The 17,789-nt window shown below is 58.2% G+C and overlaps 2 protein-coding genes across 4 annotated transcripts in view; both read right to left on the reverse strand.

The window, feature by feature from the left end:
- Positions 1-10,519, reverse strand: part of LOC105869393 (cell adhesion molecule CEACAM6-like) — a 40,718-nt gene extending 30,199 nt beyond the window's left edge. Inside the window, exons 1-9 of one of the 3 annotated variants that reach the window (XM_075993136.1) lie at positions 10,141-10,500; positions 8,876-9,235; positions 7,269-7,389; positions 6,323-6,375; positions 5,950-5,981; positions 5,432-5,473; positions 5,133-5,158; positions 3,739-3,880; positions 2,904-3,051 (exon numbers count right to left, since the gene is read on the reverse strand). In XM_075993136.1, the coding sequence (XP_075849251.1) occupies positions 2,992-3,051; positions 3,739-3,880; positions 5,133-5,158; positions 5,432-5,473; positions 5,950-5,981; positions 6,323-6,375; positions 7,269-7,389; positions 8,876-9,235; positions 10,141-10,204 (900 nt within the window). In that variant the 5' untranslated portion in view covers positions 10,205-10,500 and the 3' untranslated portion in view covers positions 2,904-2,991. Of the gene's footprint in view, positions 1-2,903; positions 3,052-3,738; positions 3,881-5,132; positions 5,159-5,431; positions 5,474-5,949; positions 5,982-6,322; positions 6,376-7,268; positions 7,390-8,875; positions 9,236-10,140 lie in introns of those variants that run through there. The other 2 variants (XM_075993132.1, XM_075993134.1) reach the window with 2 other exon arrangements.
- LOC105869447 (CD177 antigen-like) lies at positions 1,797-14,390 on the reverse strand. Its single transcript, XM_020283312.2, has 7 exons — positions 14,301-14,390; positions 14,079-14,219; positions 13,715-13,900; positions 12,415-12,534; positions 12,106-12,222; positions 11,124-11,365; positions 1,797-1,889 (listed from the first exon to the last, which is right to left on the reverse strand). The coding sequence occupies exons 1-7, from the start codon at positions 14,350-14,352 to the stop codon at positions 1,878-1,880; spliced, it is 870 nt and encodes a 289-aa protein (XP_020138901.2). The 5' UTR covers positions 14,353-14,390; the 3' UTR covers positions 1,797-1,877.
- Between the last annotated feature and the right edge of the window lie 3,399 nt (positions 14,391-17,789).

Raw genomic sequence — 17,789 nt, forward strand, 5'->3', positions numbered from 1 at the left:
CAGGACCAGGACCAGGGAGCCCTGAAACCCCCACAGCCAGGAAGTTCCCCCCAGAGTCACATTAGACGAAGTTCCTGCTGGCTTTAGGGGCAGGGGTCAGCGGGATGGAGCTTGGGTCTCAGGCCATGAGGAGCAAGGAACAGGCAGGGTCAGAACCTCCTAGGATTCTACATCCAGGAACCAGTCTCTGAAGAGGACATGGATCGTTCCTTCCTTCATTCATTCATTCCCTCCCTCCTTCATCTGAGAACTACTGAGAGTGTGTCACATGTTGGACTCTGTACTGGTGCAGGGTGTGAGTGGGGAGAGACAGCCACATCATTTCCTGTACTCTTCATGGCAGTGACGGACATACGGGGAAGCACCTGGTTTAGAGTCCAGTGGGGTGTGTGTGGCTGAGGGGGAGGCCTGGGCATTCCTGACGCTGACTCTGCTTGTTGAGGCAGGTGATTTAGTTCTAGAATGAAACTGACTAATTCTCCATTTGCTCCTCACTCCCCAGACCAGAATCCCCCCTCTGAGCTGCAGATGCAGCTGATCCCACAACTGACATTAGGGTCCCCGGATGCCTAATAAGGCCCTGGAGTTGAGGGAGGTTGAGGCTGTGGCTACAGACAGGCCTCTTGTGACTCTGATCTTCAGTCATGTTCTGTGTGACTGTAATTCAGTGACTGTATTGCCCCATTCCTCAGTTTCCCCTCAGTAAAGTAAGATGTATGGTAATTGGTCTCTGGCTTATCTTGTCTGTGAATTAACCTTAAAACATTCATAATTACCTGACCTAAAGCTTCGTGCAGAGGAGCTGCCCAAATAAACAGCATCAATTGTTGTTGCACCCTTGAGAGCCTCCCAGCCTGATCCCTGGTGGACAGGAGCTTCTAGGAGCGTCCTCTGTCCTCTGTTCCTCCCCGTGGGGACACCAACTTCCCTGAAGTCTCTTAAATCCCCGAGGGCAGTGAGCTGATGGCCTGAGGAAACTGTCCGTCTGTGCCATCCACACTGAGTCTCAGGTGACTTTCTGGGCATCGTGATTGCCCAGATGAGGTTGTGGGGTCAGGCCCTGGCTGGTGACCAGCTCCAGGAACCTTGGATAGCTGGTAAATTGTGGCCCCCAGTCAGGAGTCCAACACCCAGCCCTGGCCATGAGCTCCCCAGGGTCACCTGGACCCAGGAGCCCTGGGCCTCAGCTTCTCTGTGAGAATCCCAGGGGGCCCCTCAGGCCAGGCCCTGACCGGGTCTTTCTCAGGGCCATGTCCATGGGGAGGGCACAGGGGCTGGTCTGAGACTGATCCCCTGCTCAGTTACCCGTCACACTGGTCCTTCCCCTGCAGGGAGTGTCTGCAGGTCTGGACGCAGGAAAGGAATCTGATCTTCTGACGTTTGCCTCCCCCGTGTGTGTCCTGCACTAAGTGCCCAAACCCCACCATGGGACATGATGCAGAGGGGGAGGCAGGCTCAGTCCAGGCCTGACAATCCCATCTGTGTGAGGTAGAACTACCCCCCACCCCGAATGCCCAAAGGTCACTCACAGTACACACGGAACTGTCCAGTTACTTCTTCATTGTCAAAATTTTTCCTTATAACTTGTAGGGTGTAGTATCCCGTGTCCTTCAGGGTGACGTGCTGGAACAGCAGGGATCCGTTGGGGTAAATTGTCTCTCGACCACTGTATGCAGGCCCCGTGCTGTTTTCTTGAATGTCTATTACATACGATACAATTCTGTAGCTGTTGCCCACCGTGTCCCCTTTGTACCAGCTGTAGCCTGTAGTATCCTGTGGCACATTGTGGGCCAGTAGAAGAACGTGCTTCCCCTCCACAGCATTGAGCGGCACGGATTCCACAGAGAGTTGGGCAGTGGCGGGCGGGTCCCAGAAGGTTAAAAGTGAGACTAGGAAGGAGGAGAGAGAATCAATCCATATTGGGACCTTGGAATTGGGATGGAAAGATGGGCCCTGGGTCCTGAGCAGGTCTCTTCACCCTCAGCCTTGGGGTGTGTATGTGTGTGTGTGTGTGTGTGTGTGAGAGTATGTGACTGTGTGTGAGTGTGTGAGTGTGTGTGTATGTGTGTGAGTATATGTGTGAGTGTGTGCATGTGTGGTCTGGGTCAAGGTCAGCAGTGTGACCACCATCACTCCAGCGCCTCTGGACTGGCCATGCCCCTGCTTGGAATCCTCTTCCCAGGTGTCTGCACGGCTCACCCCCCACTGCCCTCAGATCCCTGCTCACACTCAGGGGCGTCCTTGGGAGGGACCTTCCCTGGACACCTCCTCTAGGGACCCTGGGTCTTCCCTTCCTGATTTTTCCTGACTCTTCCCTCAGTGGCTCTTATCCACAGCTGGCCTCATATTCAAGATCTCTCTACTTGTCTGTCTTCCTCCCACTAGGACCTGAGCCTCATGATGGCAGGCGCGTGTCGGACCTTCATTGTGCCCCAAAGCCTGGGACAGGCTGCAGACACCTGTGGGTGAGTGAATGAGTGTTCCCAGGGCCTGCCACATGCTACTGTTTATTTTACAACGAACATAAAGATAATATCTGACACTGGTGGGTAAGGGCCATGTTTAGTGCTCCTCGTTATGTTTATTTCAAAGGTCACCCTGATATCGTTATTACCATTTTCAAAATGTAGTGACCATTGATGATTAACCTGTAGAACACAGAGCAATTGAGACTGTCCTGTCCCTTTCCAGTTTCAGTTCTATGTGTCTTTCCTGTTGTCACCGCCTCTTTTCCTTTGGTGTCCCCTCTCTTCTTCAGGCTCTAGCAGAAGTCCTCTGTCCCTCTCAGAGCCCCGTCCTCCCCAGGATACCCCAGCCAGTGTCTGTGCTCCCTCCTTGCACCAATCCCCAGGGCATCGTCCCTCTCACCTGTGAGCAGGAGCCCCTGCCAGGGGACACGCCGTCTGCCAGGAGAGCCCAAGGGGGGCTCCATCGTCCTGCTGCCTGCTCTGTCCTGTGTGCAGAAGAGCTTCAGCTCCAGGAACGCTCCGATCACGGCTGCTCCGACGAGTCAGCTCTGCTGTCCTTCCTCCCTCTGTGCTGAGCCTCCTCCTGGGGCCCAGAGCTTTGGCTGGTCATGTGTGTCAGGGGCGGGGTCTGTGCCCAGAGCACCTTCCTGTCCTCTCCCCTCCCAATCCTGCCTCCTTGTTCCTCCTCCTCCTGTCCCTGTGTCTGAGTTTTGCTTTCTCAGACCACACTTAGAGAGGCAAGGCTGATTGGATCCTCTTTCCCATGCCAGGCTGCCCTGCCCTCCCCAGCACCGGCCTCTGCTGTGTCCTGGCCTTGGGTCTGTCAGCGCCACACAGAGCCCCTGGGGTCAGACCGGGGGTTTATTTCTCTTTGCAACACAGAAACCCAGCCGGGCCTTGGGTCTTCCCCTGTTCTCTAGTGCTCTGGGAGGAGGGTGACGCCGGGCAGGCTGGTGGCTGGGACAGCACTGGGGACCTGAACGGGGCAGCTGTTTTCATATCCAGAGTCACCATCCTGTCCTCTGACCCAGGGACAGAGCCCCAGGTGCAGGAGTGTCAGGAGGGGCTGCACTCCTGGGTGTGGGGGGGGCGGTGTCCTGGGCAGAGAGGACTGTGGTGCAGGGATGTGGGGGGCCTTGGGGTCCACTGTCCTTGGGGGAGGGTGTCAGGGAGACCCTCCCTCTCTGTGTCTGGTGTCTGTTCCTTGGCTCAGGCCTGTCCATGTTCTCCCTGACTGTCCTGAGTGGTCTCTGCCCTCTGTCCGGCTCACCTTCCTATGGTCACCCCACCTTCCCCATCGAGGATGCCAGGAGTGAGTGCACAGGGACCCCTGGCAGAGCAGGGACCTCAGAGGCTCCTGGAAGGATCCAGCAGGACACAGCAGGCATGTGGGGAAGTACCAGAAGGGTCTACTGGAGCAGGGGATGGAAATCAGACTCCATCTCCACCTCCTCAGCCAAAGCTAGATTTTTCCATGGGGGAATTAATTCCCTCAGTGTTTCGGTGTCCCGATGTCGCCCCCTGGAGGAAAAGACATGTAAGGGCTGCCGCAGAGAGGCTGAGCAGCCTCCCAAGGGTGTGAGCTGGCCCTGACTCTCTGGGCAGGGGTGGGCGCTGACCCCTGGTGAGAGTGCAGGGTCAGGTCAGCTGGGTCCCATTCACTGTGTCCCCAGGCTGCCCACCTGCATCCAGTGCAGGGTGTAGGGGGCAACGTCCACTCAGCTGAGGGCTTGGATACAATAAAATGGCAGAGGGAAGGTGAATTCCCTCCCTCCCTCCCTCCTTCCATCCTTCTCTCTCTCTCTCTCTCTCTCTCTCTCTCTCTCTCTCTCTCTCTCTCTCTCTCTCTCTCTCTCTCTCTCTCTCTCTCTCTCTCTCTTTCTCTCTCTCTCTCTCTCTCTCTGTCTCAAAACAGAACTATAGCTTATAATCTTTTAATTTTAAAAAACTGATCATTATTACCAAAGAGAAGTTGGAGAGGTACTGGGGAGCATTCAGTGGCCTTTGTCTCCCTCTCTCAGGACCTGGAGGGGCTCTAAACATTATTGCAGCAAATGACACCATAGTCAGGTTGACCAAGTCCAGGCTGCCCAGGTGCTCTGTGTGACTAGCAATGAGCGAACAGTGAAGATGGCCTCATGAAGTGTGGTGGACAAGAGAAGGGCTCTCAAAGATGTGCACATCTTCATCCCCAGAATCTATGTATTTGTCACATGGTTAAAAAAAATACTTCACAAATTAAATGAAAGATCAGGACATTGGGAGAGTATTGTGGTTTAACCAGTAAGCAGGTGACTCCAATATAATGACAGGCCAGGTCTCCAGGATGGGGACAGACACACGGAACTCACCTCTCCTCCTGTCCAGCCCCCAAGGTCAAGCCCAGCCTATTCTACCTGACTCACCGCACCCCACGACTTCTCTCCCCAGCTGCAGCCTGGGTGAGCTCCTTGCTATTCTTGCTGCATGAAGGAAGGTGCTAGGAGGGAAACCCAGCTCCAGCCCAGCACCCAGAGTTTGCCCAGGGCTCAGAGGATTCTCTGGCTCAGGCTCCATGAACTGCCCTTCCATAGGGTTGGGGACTTAGGGGATTCTTAGCCCACAGGAGCAGTTCCTGGAGGAAGCTAAGAAGCCACATCTGCTCTAGGGTTGATGCGGCAGTACACGTTTGTGTCGGGGTGCAGCAGTTCCTGCAGAGAGAAAGAAGAGGCCTCTGACCCCTGCAGGCTTCTCAGAGCAGGGGGCAGCGTCTCCCAGCTCTGGGCCCAGCGGGCTGCTGTGTGGCTGGACCCGGCTGTGCTCAGGGGACTCCTGCTCCCAGGCCCCCCCCTGCTCTGCTCACCACCCTTGCTCCCATTTTGGCTGCAGTTTCCTGAGTCTCGAAGCTCAGCCAGGTGTGGGGTGGGGACAGATCCTGGGTCCCCGGGGGCCTGTGGGACCAGAACATGGAGGACCACACTCACCTCATAGGTGGGGCTGTCTGTCCTGGGGCCAGGTCGGGGGACCTGGGCGGGGAGAAAGAGCCACGTCAGGGGACAGTGAGGGAGGCTCATAGAGGCTGGGGCTGAGACTGGAAGGGTCTTGTCTCTGACCAGCCAGGACTTACTTTCTGAGTCTACTGTGGGTCATTTCCCCTGAGGAGGGATCAGCTCTGCATCCTGAGCTCAGCCTCCCAGGCTGCACATGACAGCTCATCCCTGCCCTGTGCCCTCCCTGCATCCTTATTAACCCGGGACCCTGAGGGACACTCCCAGCACCCGCTCTGCCCCTGCTGGACTCCAGGGTCTCCTCAGGGTGGGTCACGGCAGAGCATGGGTGGTCTTGCCCTGAGGACAGGCCCAGCTCCTGGCTAGGGCGGGCCTAACCTTGTCCTGGCCATTCTGTGGTAGGGAGGGTCTTGCTGGGGGTTGACAGTCCCCTTGTCCTGAGCCTGCACAGCTGGGGTCCCCTTGAGAAGGGGCTGAGGAGGAGATGGGCTTACCGAGGGGATGCTGTGTTCTGAGGGAGCAGGTCCTGGGGACAGAAACAGGAGTTAGCTCCAGGGTGGGGAGAGCCTGGGTCCCTCCTCCAGGACGGCATGGGGTCCTCAGCTCCCAGAGAATGGGGGAGAGGCGTCTCCTGGGAAAGACCCTCCCACCACCATAGGGGCCTCGTGAGCAAGTGAGGTGTGACCCGTGACCCAGAGGCCACAGGTTGGGGCTGACCCAGCCAGTCGGAGTCCCCTGAGCTGATGTTCATGAGACTCTACCGTGGGGTCCATGGAAGGGTCAGAGCCCCCAGGGGGTGACTGGCAGGAGTGGACCCTGCGGGGCAGGCCTTGGGGCTCCAGCCACACCTGGAGGAAGGGCACTCACCGCTGGTGGACTTGGGGGGCTGCTGCTCCCTGAGGTCATGCTGGCCACCCGCTCTAGGAAAGGTCAGGCTTATTGGTGAGGGTGCAGGGTTAAATTCACAACTTTAGAGTTAGAACAGGGGACAGGGAGGAGACCTCATTTCCAGGGAGGAGCGTGGAGATTTCCTTTCCCCATCAGCTCCGTGGCGGGGGCAGGAGAGGGAGCTGAGTTAAGGCCTTAAGAGCCACATGTGTCCTGGCCCAGAGGGAAGGACCCTCAGGCGGATGTGGGCCAGAGGAGGGCTGCACTGAGGGAGGGTCCAGGCCCTGCAGGGAAAGCCCGGCCAGCCGCGTCTCAGGACACTGGGGAAGACACAGGACTCTTAGATCCTCCCTGAAATCGCTGTCCCTGCTGTGGCCAGACGCTTGGCTCAGGCCAAAATACACTGACATGTGACCAAGCCTTGGCGCCTCTCTCCACCCACCTGGCAAGAGACATGAGGACACTGCAGGACATGGCGCCATATCTCTGCGGCCACCAGGCGCTGCCGTCAGCATCTGGGGCCGCTGGACCCAGTCTGTCCAGGCTCTTCCTCTCTCCACTGTGGGACCCTGGCCAGGATCCCCTCAGCCCCTGAGCCTGTAAATCGCCCCCCTGTGGGCGGATTGCAATGGACGGCAGGGGGCACCCACGCTGAGCACTTTCCCAGGCAGCTGCAGGGAGCTGTGAGGGAACCAGGACACACTCAGGGCCTGTCCTCTACTGTGCCTCACTCCCAGAGGACCACACTGCTGAGGACGCAGCCCAGGGCCGGCAGCTGGCGAGGGAGGGGCCAGATGGAACGAGAGGGAAGGACCCCCGGGGTTTGGGAGGCCTGGGAGAGCCGGGCCCAGAACACAGGACGGGGTCTCCTTCCTCCTGCCTGGCTGAACTGGGGACAGGACGAGGAAGGGGGAAGCCCTGGTACCTTCCAGTCCTTCTGAGGAACAGGACACACCCCAGGGCGGCCACCAGAGCCACCCCGGCCAGGACCCCAGTCACGATGCCAGCGATGGCCCCCACGGGGACGCCCGGGGCGTTTTCTTTTGCTGAAAGGAGAAGAAACGGGATGAGCCCCAAGTCCGCTCCTGGGGAGACCACAAGGGGCCTTGCAGGAAGGGATGTGGTTAGGGAGGAAGGAAATGCCACCATGTCCCTGTGCCCCTTGTGTTGTCACCATAACCGACTCCCTTGCTCTCCGTGGTGGCATCATCTTCAGTCTCTCAGGTGACGCCGTGGACTTGCTCGGACTCTACCTTCTCCACACGCAGCCTGGACCTCGCCCTGCCCTGGTGCCCTTAATGCCACTTTCCTGTCACGTCCCGCCTCTCCCTGTTTCTTCTTTTCCATTGTGTGACAGTGTTTGCAGCAGCCCCTTCCCAGCCAGGTCAGCAGTGGTTCGTGGTCATGAGGGTCATTGGCTGTTTGCAGGGGCCTTCTATGTGCCAGGCACAGGGGGAAACAACTTCCCGACCCCCCTCTGATCCTGCCCTCACCGTAGCGAGGGGGTGTCACCCCTATTCTGCAGATTTAGAATCTGAGACTTAAAGTGCTCAGTAAGTCAGTGAAGATCACAGAACTAGTGACAACAAACAGCAAGCTGCCTCACTTGGCTGCTATTAAAACTGTTAATAAAACTAAGAGTGCCAGTTGGTGGCATTGACTGAGCACTGACTGGGTATGGCCCTGTGCTAAGGGCTTTAATTTCATTAATCTCCTAATAACCACCCTCACAGTGACTTTGAGATCCAGGTGTTCTAATTTTACAGATAAGGAAACTGAGGCTCAGGAGGTGGAGCGTCCTGCTCAAGGTGGAACACCTGCGCAATGAGAACCTGGTACCGGCTGGGTTAGTCTAATGCCTGGACTGTCCCGCTGCTCCGCAGGCTCTGAAGGAGTCCCCGCTCCTCCTGGCTCAGGTCACCTTGCCTGCCCCAGCAGTGAAATACACACGCCAATGGGTGGAGGGACCCAGGGTCTCTCCCACTTCATGGCCAGCCTGAGGGGTCACTTATGCTGGAGCTGACTGGCATGGAGACCTCACATCTCTACTCCCAGCAGCCTCCCTCCCGACAGGGTCTGTGCCCAGCACACTGTGGTCCCGGGACAGCTGCCTCCTCTGTGACCTGCAGACTCTGGCCACCGGGGAACCACGGGATGGACCCAGGAGCCCTGGGCCTGAGCTCTTGTGAGGATCCCAGGGGCCCCCTCAGGCCAGGCCCTGACCGGGTCCTACAGGGTCCTTCTTAGGGCCATGTCCACGGGGAGGGCACAGGGGCTGGTCTGAGACTGTCCCCTGCGAGTTACCCGTCACACTGGTCCTTCCCCTGCAGGGAATGTCTGCAGGTCTGGACCCAGGAAAGGAATCTGATCTTCTGACGTTTGTCCCCCCTGTGTGTGTCCTGCACTAAGCGCCCAAACCCCACCATGGGACATGACGCAAAGTGGGAGGCAGGTGTAGTTCAGGCATGACAACCCTGTGTGAGTGAAGTAGAACCGACCCCACAACACCAGAAGTCGCAGGGAATCACTCACGGTACACGCGGAGCTGTCCAGTTACTGCTTCATTCTCAAGATCTGCCTTTACAACCTGTAGGGTGTAGTACCCTGTGTCATTCAGGGTGGCGTGCTGGAACAGCAGGGATCCGTTGGGGTAAATTGTCTCTCGACCACTGTATGCAGGCCCCGTGTTGTTTACTTGAGTGTCTGTTACATACGATACAATTTTATATGTGCTGTCCACCCTGTCCCCTTTGTACCAGGCATAGCCATAAGGGTCCTGTGGCATATTGTGGACGAGTAGAAGAACGTCCTTCCCCTCCACAGCATTGAGCGGCACGGATTCCACAGAGAGTTGGGCAGTGGCGGGTGGGTTCCAGAAGGTTAAAAGTGAGACTAGGAATGAGGAGAGAGAATCAATCCATATTGGGACCTTGGAATTGGGATGGAAAGATGGGCCCTGGGTCCTGAGCAGGTCTCTTCACCCTCAGCCTTGGGGTGTCTGTGACTGTGTGTGAGTGCGTACGTGTGTGGTCTGGGTCAAGGTCAGCAGTGTGACCACTATCACTCCAGCGCCTCTGGACTGGCCATGCCCCTGCTTGGAATCCTCTTCCCAGGTGTCTGCACGGCTCACCCCCCACTGCCCTCAGATCCCTGCTCACACTCAGGGACGTCCTTGGGAGGGACCTTCCCTGGACACCTCCTCTAGGGCCCCTGGGTCTTCCCTTCCTGACCTTTCCCTGCCTGTTTTCTCTGTGGCTCTTGTCCACAGCTGGCCTCACATTCCAGATCTCTCTGCTTGTCTGTCTTCCTCCCACTAGGACGTGAGCTCCGTGAGGGCAGGGACGTGTCTGACCTTTGTTGTGCCCCAGAGCCTGGGACAGGCTGCGGACACCTGTGGGTGAGTGAACAAGTGTTCCCAGAGCCCTATGACCTGCTGTTTATCTTACAATGAACATAAAGATAATATCTGACACTGGTGGGTAAGGGCCATGTTTAGTGCCCCTTCTTATGTTTATTTCAAGGGTCACCCTGATATAGTTATTACCATTTTCAAAATGTAGTGACCATTGAGGATGAACCTGGAGAACACAGAGCAATTGAGACTGTCCTGTCCCTTTCCAGTTTCAGTTCAATGTGACTTTCCTGTTGTCACCACCTCTTCTCCTTTGGTGTCCCCCTACCTCTTCAGGCTCCAGCAGAAGTCCTCTGTCCCTCTCAGAGCCCCGTCCTCCCCTGAGACCTCTGCCCAGTGTCTGTGCTCCCTCTTCCTGCCCACCCCAGGGCATCACCCCTCTTACCTGTGAGCAGGAGCCCCTGCCAGGGGACTCGCCCTCTGTGGGGAGGGGCGGAGGGGAGCCCCATGGTCCCTGCTGCCTGCTCTGTCCTCTGTGCAGAAGAGCTTCAGCTCCAGGAACGCTCCGAGCACGGCTGCTCCAACGAGTCAGCTTTGCTGTCCTTCCTCCCTCTGTGCTGCGCCTCCCCCTGGGGCAGGAGCTCTTCCCAGGGTCATGGGCTGGGGCGGGGTCTGTGCCCAGGACACCTCCCTGTCCCCTCCCCTCTCAGTCCTGCCTCCTTGTTCCTCCTTCCCTTTTTCTTCTGTCCACATCTCAGGGCCCTGAAAACTCCTGAGGCCTTTGCCTTTTTCAGCAAGGATTCTGTCACCCCAACCTATGCACACACACACACACACAGACACAAACACACACACACAAAGTATGACACACACACACACAGAGTCACACACACACACAGACATATAACACACACACACACAAAGGCAGACACACACACAAACACAGATATAGACACACACACATATGCATCCTGTTAGTTGGGTGAGCACAGCCCTGCGCCCTCAGTGTCCTGTGGTCCCCACGGCTCCGGGTCGGGGTGCACCGGGAGCCCCACCCCTGCTGCCCTCTCCCATCCCCACCTGGTTCCTCAGAGCAGGAGCAGGGCGGGGCCTCCACCAGGAAGCCTGTCACAGGGATTGCACCCCGCCATGCATTGGACAAGCTGAGTGACGATTGGTGACAGGGACCCTCCCTCTCTCATTGGGTTTAGCCTGGTCACAGCTTCCAGGACCCCAGAGTCCCAGAGGGAACTGTCCCTCCTGGAGGTGTGCAGTGTCAGGCTCCCCTGTGTCCTGGGTGGAGGGACCTGTGCTCTTGGTTAGTCGGGGACAGGGAGGGCAGAGCAGGGGCTCAGGCTGGAGAGACCCGTGCTGACTCCTGACTGCCTCTGCGACCAGGATGGGCTCAGCCTCCCCGTGCTCACTCACCTGGGGTTGAACCTCACACTGATACTCCCCGGCATCCCCCCTCTCGACAGGGTTTATGCTGAGACTGATGTTGTCCTGGGACAGCTGCATCCTCTGTGTCACCTGCAGACTTTGGTTGTTGAAGATCCACCAGATGGAGATTCCAGTGTCACTTGTGAGGCAGGTCAGGACCACAGAGTCCTTGTCCTCCATGACTGTGCTGCTGCTGGCCTGGATGGAGGGCTGTGCCACTGGCTGTGGCTCTGTGGACAAGCAGAGGACTGAGAGTGGCCTGGGCCTGGGGCCATGCCCCTTCCTCAGAGGTCTCAGCCAGCTGTCAGGCCCCACAGGGAGCTGTGCAAAGGTGACCACCCAGGGGACAGCTGTGACCCTCGGTAGAAGGTCGGGTGTCTTTGTTCAGGTGATGATCTGTAAGGAGAGGGCGGCACCTCCCCTCTGACCCCAGGCTGACCCCTGACTACCCCCCTGGACATCTCTGTGGCATCTGCACCGGGACCCTTTCTCAGCGCTCATGTCCTGCAGCCTCATCGTCAGGTGCGATGTTTCTCCCATTGACTGTGTGACCTTTTCCTAGAGCTCCTGGGATCAGGCCCCTTCCTAGTGCTGTCGCTCTACACACAAAAGAGGTGCTTTCTTCCACTAAATCATTTATTAGGAATGAAGAAGGCCCAGCCAGTCTCCATGACCTTGTATCTGAACAAGTTGCAACCTCAAGGATTTCCCAACATGAAGAGGACTTTCACTTCCTGGTCTGTGGCCGGGTGTTAATGAAAGGCTGAGACTTAACATTCTCTGCAGAGAGAAACGTTTGGCTTTGCCACTTTCCTCTAACCCCATGCAGAGACTCCACGGGTGGATCTTTCTATTTCTCCATGGGGGCGTCACTGGCTGTGACGATGGGATGCCCCACACGTTAGCCAGGGCCATCCCGCCCCAGGGCCGCGGTGCGGGACACAGCCTCCCTGTTAGGCGTGGGACTCACCTTTGACATTGCAGCTCTCCCTCAATTCTATGGGCCCGATGTCCTGGGTCCCGTTGAGCAGGTTGCAGCCTGGTTGGGACATGCATCCCTGCACTTGCAGTCTGGTGAAGATTTTCCCTGAGGAAGGCAGGGGGAGAGGCAGCGAGGCTGCTGCAGGGACCAGCCGACCCTCAGAGGGGCCGCTGCCCCAGGAAGCCAGGTCCACCTCCCTCCGGGCCCCTTCCATGCCTCAGCTCCCAGGAGACTCAGATCTCAGTCCCCAGACCTCCCCATTCAGCCCTGGCAGGGACCCCAAGGTCCCCGGCTCACCTCCCACCAGCCGGAGGACTCCATTGTAGCAGTGTGTGCTCCCCTCGGGACAGGCCTCTGTCACATCCCCCGCACAGCTGTCTGTAGAAAGGCAGGCTGGGCACCGCAAGGGCCCTGGCACTGGGGAGGTGACAGACAGAGTGAGGGGACACAGGGAGGGCTCTGGATTTGGACCAGATGCCTTCTCTCCGCCCTGCATTTGCTGGCCCCAATCTCCCCAGTGTCCTTCCTCGGGCCCCTCTGCCACAGCCCAGGTGTGCAGAATTAGGGGTGTGAGGCCAGTGAAAGAGGAAGTGAGGGGGGATACGAGGTCTGGGGGGAGCCGGGCACAGTGGCTCACACCTGTAATCCAGCACTCTGAGAGGATCACTTGAGCCCAGGAGTTTGAGACCAGCCTGGACAACATAGCCAGACCCCATCCCTAAAATATTTTTTTAAAAATGAGGTGGGCATGGTGGCACACACCTGTAGCTACCAGCTACTTAGGAGGCTGAGACAGAAGGATCCCTTGAGCCCAGGAGTTGGAGGCTGCAGTGAGCTATGATGGCACTACTGCATGCCAGCCCGGGTGAGGGAGCCAGACCCGGCCTCTAACAACAACAAAAATCCAGGCAGAGGCTCCTGGGCTGAGTAGGGAAGGGGGTGCTGGGGTGCAGGGGGTGGGGGCGGGGCTGCTGAGGCCGCACACAGACAGCCCTGGTCAAGTCTGACCGGGAAGTCTGGCCTTCCGAGGCTGACATGGACACAGACTCCTCGGTCAGGGCAGGGAGGGGTCCCCTGGAAGAGCCCCTGGCTTCACCTGCAAGTGCTACTAAACAGTAAGGAACACAAGACACGCGCGTTCAAAACTATTCCAGAGAAGAGAAGCGCAACACATCGCCCCAAACTGTATTTACAGCAGCCGACATGGACAGTGGGAAGGTAGGGGCCATGTTACTCAGGAACAGGAAATGCAAACGCCCTACGGGAGACATTGGCGAAGCTACCCGACAGTACAGAAGAAAGGACAACGCACGCGATGAGCAGGCGAGCACGGTGGCCAGAGTGTGCGGCTGGTGGTTTCACGTGAGACATCAATCCAGGCTGCTGCCCGGGGACCGTTAGCAGCGGCTGGGCAGGGAGCCCTGGGCGGGCAGGGCACAGGGCACAGGGCGGTGGCAGGGATGGGGAGTGAGTGCAGAAGAGATGGGGAAGCAGGGGGCCAGGGGTTCAGGGCGCCGGCAGGGAGGGCTGCAGCGAGTGCGCCACGCCCTCTGCGGCCCCTCCCTGCCTGCTCCTCTGGGCCCTCCTCCTGTGGCACCTGTCTGGAGGGGCGGGGCCCAGACCGGAGCGCTGTTGGAGAGGTCGTTGCAGAGGTCCGCCTCGCGGCACACGTGGGTGTAGGAGACCACGGAGAGGCCGGGGCCTGTCCTGTGCAGGGTGACTCGGGCCTCGTGGTCCTCCCCCTTAGTGCAGCCCTTGCTGATCACCACCATCGCCTGTGGTCCTGGCCGAGAGAGGGAGGCAGGCGGGCGGGATCAGGACTCCAGCGCCCAGAGCAAGGGGCTGCATCGGGGCTTGGGGTGAGAGGCTGGAGGGGAGGGGCTGCACCTGCTGAGGAGGGGGCTCCCGCGACCCTGCAGGGGAAGGGGCGGGCTGAGCGCCAGGGGCAGGGCCCTCCTCACCGTTCTCAATGAGCATCAGCGTGTCTTGGCAGCCCTCGCCGCTGCCACATTGTTCCTGTTCAGCTGTCCATTGGACGGGCAGGGCCGATACGTTGAACACGGAATTATGTCTCAGCAGCTGGCAGAGCAGGGCCTGCACCCCTGGGGGGGAGCAAATCCATTTCAGCAGAGGCCCTGCCGCTCCTGCAGGCAAGTCCTCTCCAGGGCGAGGTCCTCACTCACCGGGCAGCGTGAGGGTGACCCCCAGGAGGGCCAGCAGGAGGGCAGAGCTCATGACCGGTGTGCAGCAGAAAGTTCCCTACTGCTCTTCCAACCAGGAAACAAGCCCTTTATACGTGCCCTGACCCAGCAGCCAGGAAAGGGGTGGGGAGGGCCAGGCCTTGCTAAACCGAGGCCTGGGCCGAACCCTCAGTCTCAACCGCTTGAAGGGCCTGGTACCAGGGCCCCTCCTCCCTCAGACCTGGGGGTCCAGGCCCCAGCTCCCCGCACAATTGGAAACTGAGGCAGCCTGACTCCAGGGCCCCCTGGTCTGGATGCCTGGGCCTCTGTGCCAGCTTTGAAGTCCCCACCCCCACCCAGTGTCACAGCATGTGGGAAGGCAGTTTCCTCACCCCTCCTGGCCCCACGGCCACTTCTGGCTTCAGGTGGGGAAGTGGCCCAACTGCCTGTGAGGACACTGTGCCGGGGGCACTGGCCGGTCCCCACAGTCTTCCTGCCCCAGCCTGCGCTGCCCGGCTACTCCTCCCTCTTCGTTCTCTTTCCTTCCTATGTGGCTTTCCTTTCCATTTCCCCTTTCGTGACTTTGGTTCAGGCTTCCTCTTCTGTCCTGTCCCCTCTCGGCACAGCATGGGCCCTGAGCCCCCACTTCCTTGCCCCCAGGAAAGATTAAGGTGTGGCCTGGGGAGAGGTGGGAGTGGAGACAGATGTGGGCTGAGGAATGAAGGTGTGTCCCGACAGAGCAACCTTTCTTTGCTGGAAACAGGTGGGGCCCGTGGGGGCTGGAAAGCCAGCTCTTCAGAAAAACATCAGCAAACCCTGCCTTGTCGTGCTGGCCTATTTCTGTGGTGTAAATATTCCCAACGTGTCTGATTTGAAGCTACAGGCAGTTTAATACCCAGCTGGGAAAATTCCTAGCTATTCAACCTCAGCTTTCACAGGCCTGTACAAACCAGCTCCAGCACACTGGGTAGGTAGGAGGGAGACAGGAGGGAATGAGGGGTGTCTGCCAGTGACTGCAGAGGGAAGAGGGGGGTGTGTGTGACAGAGAGAGGACAGGCCGAAGACGGAGGGTGAGAGCACGTATTGTATCGTGGAGAAAGAGAAATGAATTTGTAACTTGCAACTATATGTGTATTTTTGACATCTCTATACATTCCATCTTTATTTGTGTTTGCAAGTTTCTTGTTTTGCTACATGGGCGGGGACATGTTTGTCTGATCTCCTACTGTGTCTACACCCCCTACTTGGCATATAGTAGGGGGTGCTTGATAAATGCTTGTTGACTGAATAAATGAATGAATAGAAAGGGAAAGATGGCAACAGAGCCATCCCTGCAGTTAATTCAGGTCATGCACTGTGGCAATCTTGGCCCTTCCCCAGCGATTCACATTGTTGCTCTGGGAGTGGCTCCCTCTTGCATTGTGTATGCCCTGAAACAGTGTCCCTACCTCTGCTAGGTGTTCACACACAGCTCTGGCCATCTGGACATCGTGAGGAGGACTCTAGCCCTGGGTCAGGGACAATGCAAGAGAGTCAGCTGAGCTGGAAGAGCTGATCGATGAGCCAGAGCTGGGTCCCTGCAGTTCACAGGTCCAGCCCGCACTGGACGTGATCCGGGCACCCTTGAGACACAGCTCCATCCTGGGGCCTCCTCCCTGCTGACACAGCGGCGTCCCTCAGGATCAAGCTGTCCAGACAGTGCAGCACCTTGGACAGCGCCAATCTCATCTCCACCCTTCCCCCCTCACAGGGATCAAGGCTCAGAACACGTGGCCATGGCAGAGCCCAGTGAGGCCAGAGATTGAGAAGGGATGGCGACCACAGGGGCAGCTGCCTGGAGCAGGAGCAGGGGGGCACTGACCTAGGCGGCAGCAGACGCCCAGGGAGAAGCTGGTGCAGGAAGGAAAACCCAGGCATGGGCAGGAGAGGAGAGGAGGACACAGGCTCTGTGGGGTACAGCGCAGTGTGGACACTGAGTGTGAGCCATCCCAGCAGGTGAGGCCAGGCCCAGGTGAACAGGAGAGGAATGAATTCTACCTCCACCGACCAGGACATGACTTGTGTGGTGCTATGTCCCCAGAGTCTGGGTCCCCTGTTCTGGACCCTGGGAGGAGAAGCGAAGTTGACTTGTCCCTCCTCCCCACTCTGCTCCCCTGACACCGACCTTCATCTCCCATCCCTCCATCTTCCACTCCCTGACCTCCACCCAGCGCTCAGCCCCAGACATCGCTGTCCCCCTGGGGACATGCACGGTGCAACCTACCGCAGACAAACACGGACAGATTGGGACTCACAGAACTGGAACCTGATGGAACTAACTTTTCCTTTCCTTTCCTTTCCTTTCCTTTCCTTTCCTTTCCTTTCCTTTCCTTTCCTTTCCTTTCCTTTCCTTTCCTTTCCTTTCCTTTCCTTTCTTTTCCTTTCCTTTCCTTTCCTTTCCTTTCCTTTCCTTCCTTCCTTTTTTTTGTGACAGTGTCTTGTTCTGTTGCCCTGATTAGAGTTTAGAGTGCAGTGGACTCATCATAACTCTCTGCAACCTCAATCTCCTGGGCTCAAGCAACTCTCCTGCCTGAGCCTCCCTAGTAGCTGGGACCATATGTGTGCACCACCACACCCGGCTCAGTCTTCTGTTTTTTGTAGAGACAGTCTCGCTCTTGCTCAAGCTGGTTTCAAACTCCTGGCCTCAAGCAGTCCTCCCGTCTCATCCTCCCAAAGGGTTAGGATTACAGGCGTGAGCCACGGGGCTCGACCCTGATGGAGCTTTGACAACACATAGTCCACACCCCACAGGAAATGTCTACACGTGGATGATGAAGCAAATAGGCCGCCTGTCCCCGCATCTCTGCCCTCTACACTCTCCTCACTGCCCACCAGGGGGCGGCAACGTCCCCCAGCTGGAGCTCCCGGTGAAAACTTCCTCAGCCGGGCAGGGTCTGACCCACACCCCCCTGCCTCAGCCCACGGTGCTCCTCGCTCTGCAAGCTCCCCACACCTCTCTGTCACCTCCTCCACCACCAGGCGTCCCCACCTGAAGGCCGCTCCCCCTGCAGGCAGCTCCTGCCCTGAATCCTCCCCAACAGGGCACTTTCCCTCATGACCTTCTCTCCAGCGCCATCACCTGTTCACCAAATGCCGCCCGGCTCCGCCTGTCCTGTTCTCTGGGGAGTCAGGGCCCAGCCCGGAGCTGACAGGGCAGAGGGGCTCCTTATGGTGGAAGCAAAGGGACCAGACACAGGGTGACCGGCCCCGCAGTGTGCGAGGACAGGGCACAGGCACCGCGGAGGGTGTGACCACCTGACCCTGCTCTCTGGCACATGTGGGGCCTCCACCCTGCCTGACTGGGGAGGGAGGACAGAGCTCGACAGGTGGACAGGGGTGAGGGAGGAGCCCCATCCGCTCCCAGAACACGGCCCACAGCCACCGGGTTCTCTGGCCACTGCCTGTCCTTCCTCTGCACTGAGGGCTTCACCAGACCCCCAAACCCTCGAGGCC

This window comes from Microcebus murinus, chromosome 16, assembly GCF_040939455.1.
Source record: "Microcebus murinus isolate Inina chromosome 16, M.murinus_Inina_mat1.0, whole genome shotgun sequence".
Lineage (NCBI taxonomy): Eukaryota > Metazoa > Chordata > Mammalia > Primates > Cheirogaleidae > Microcebus > Microcebus murinus.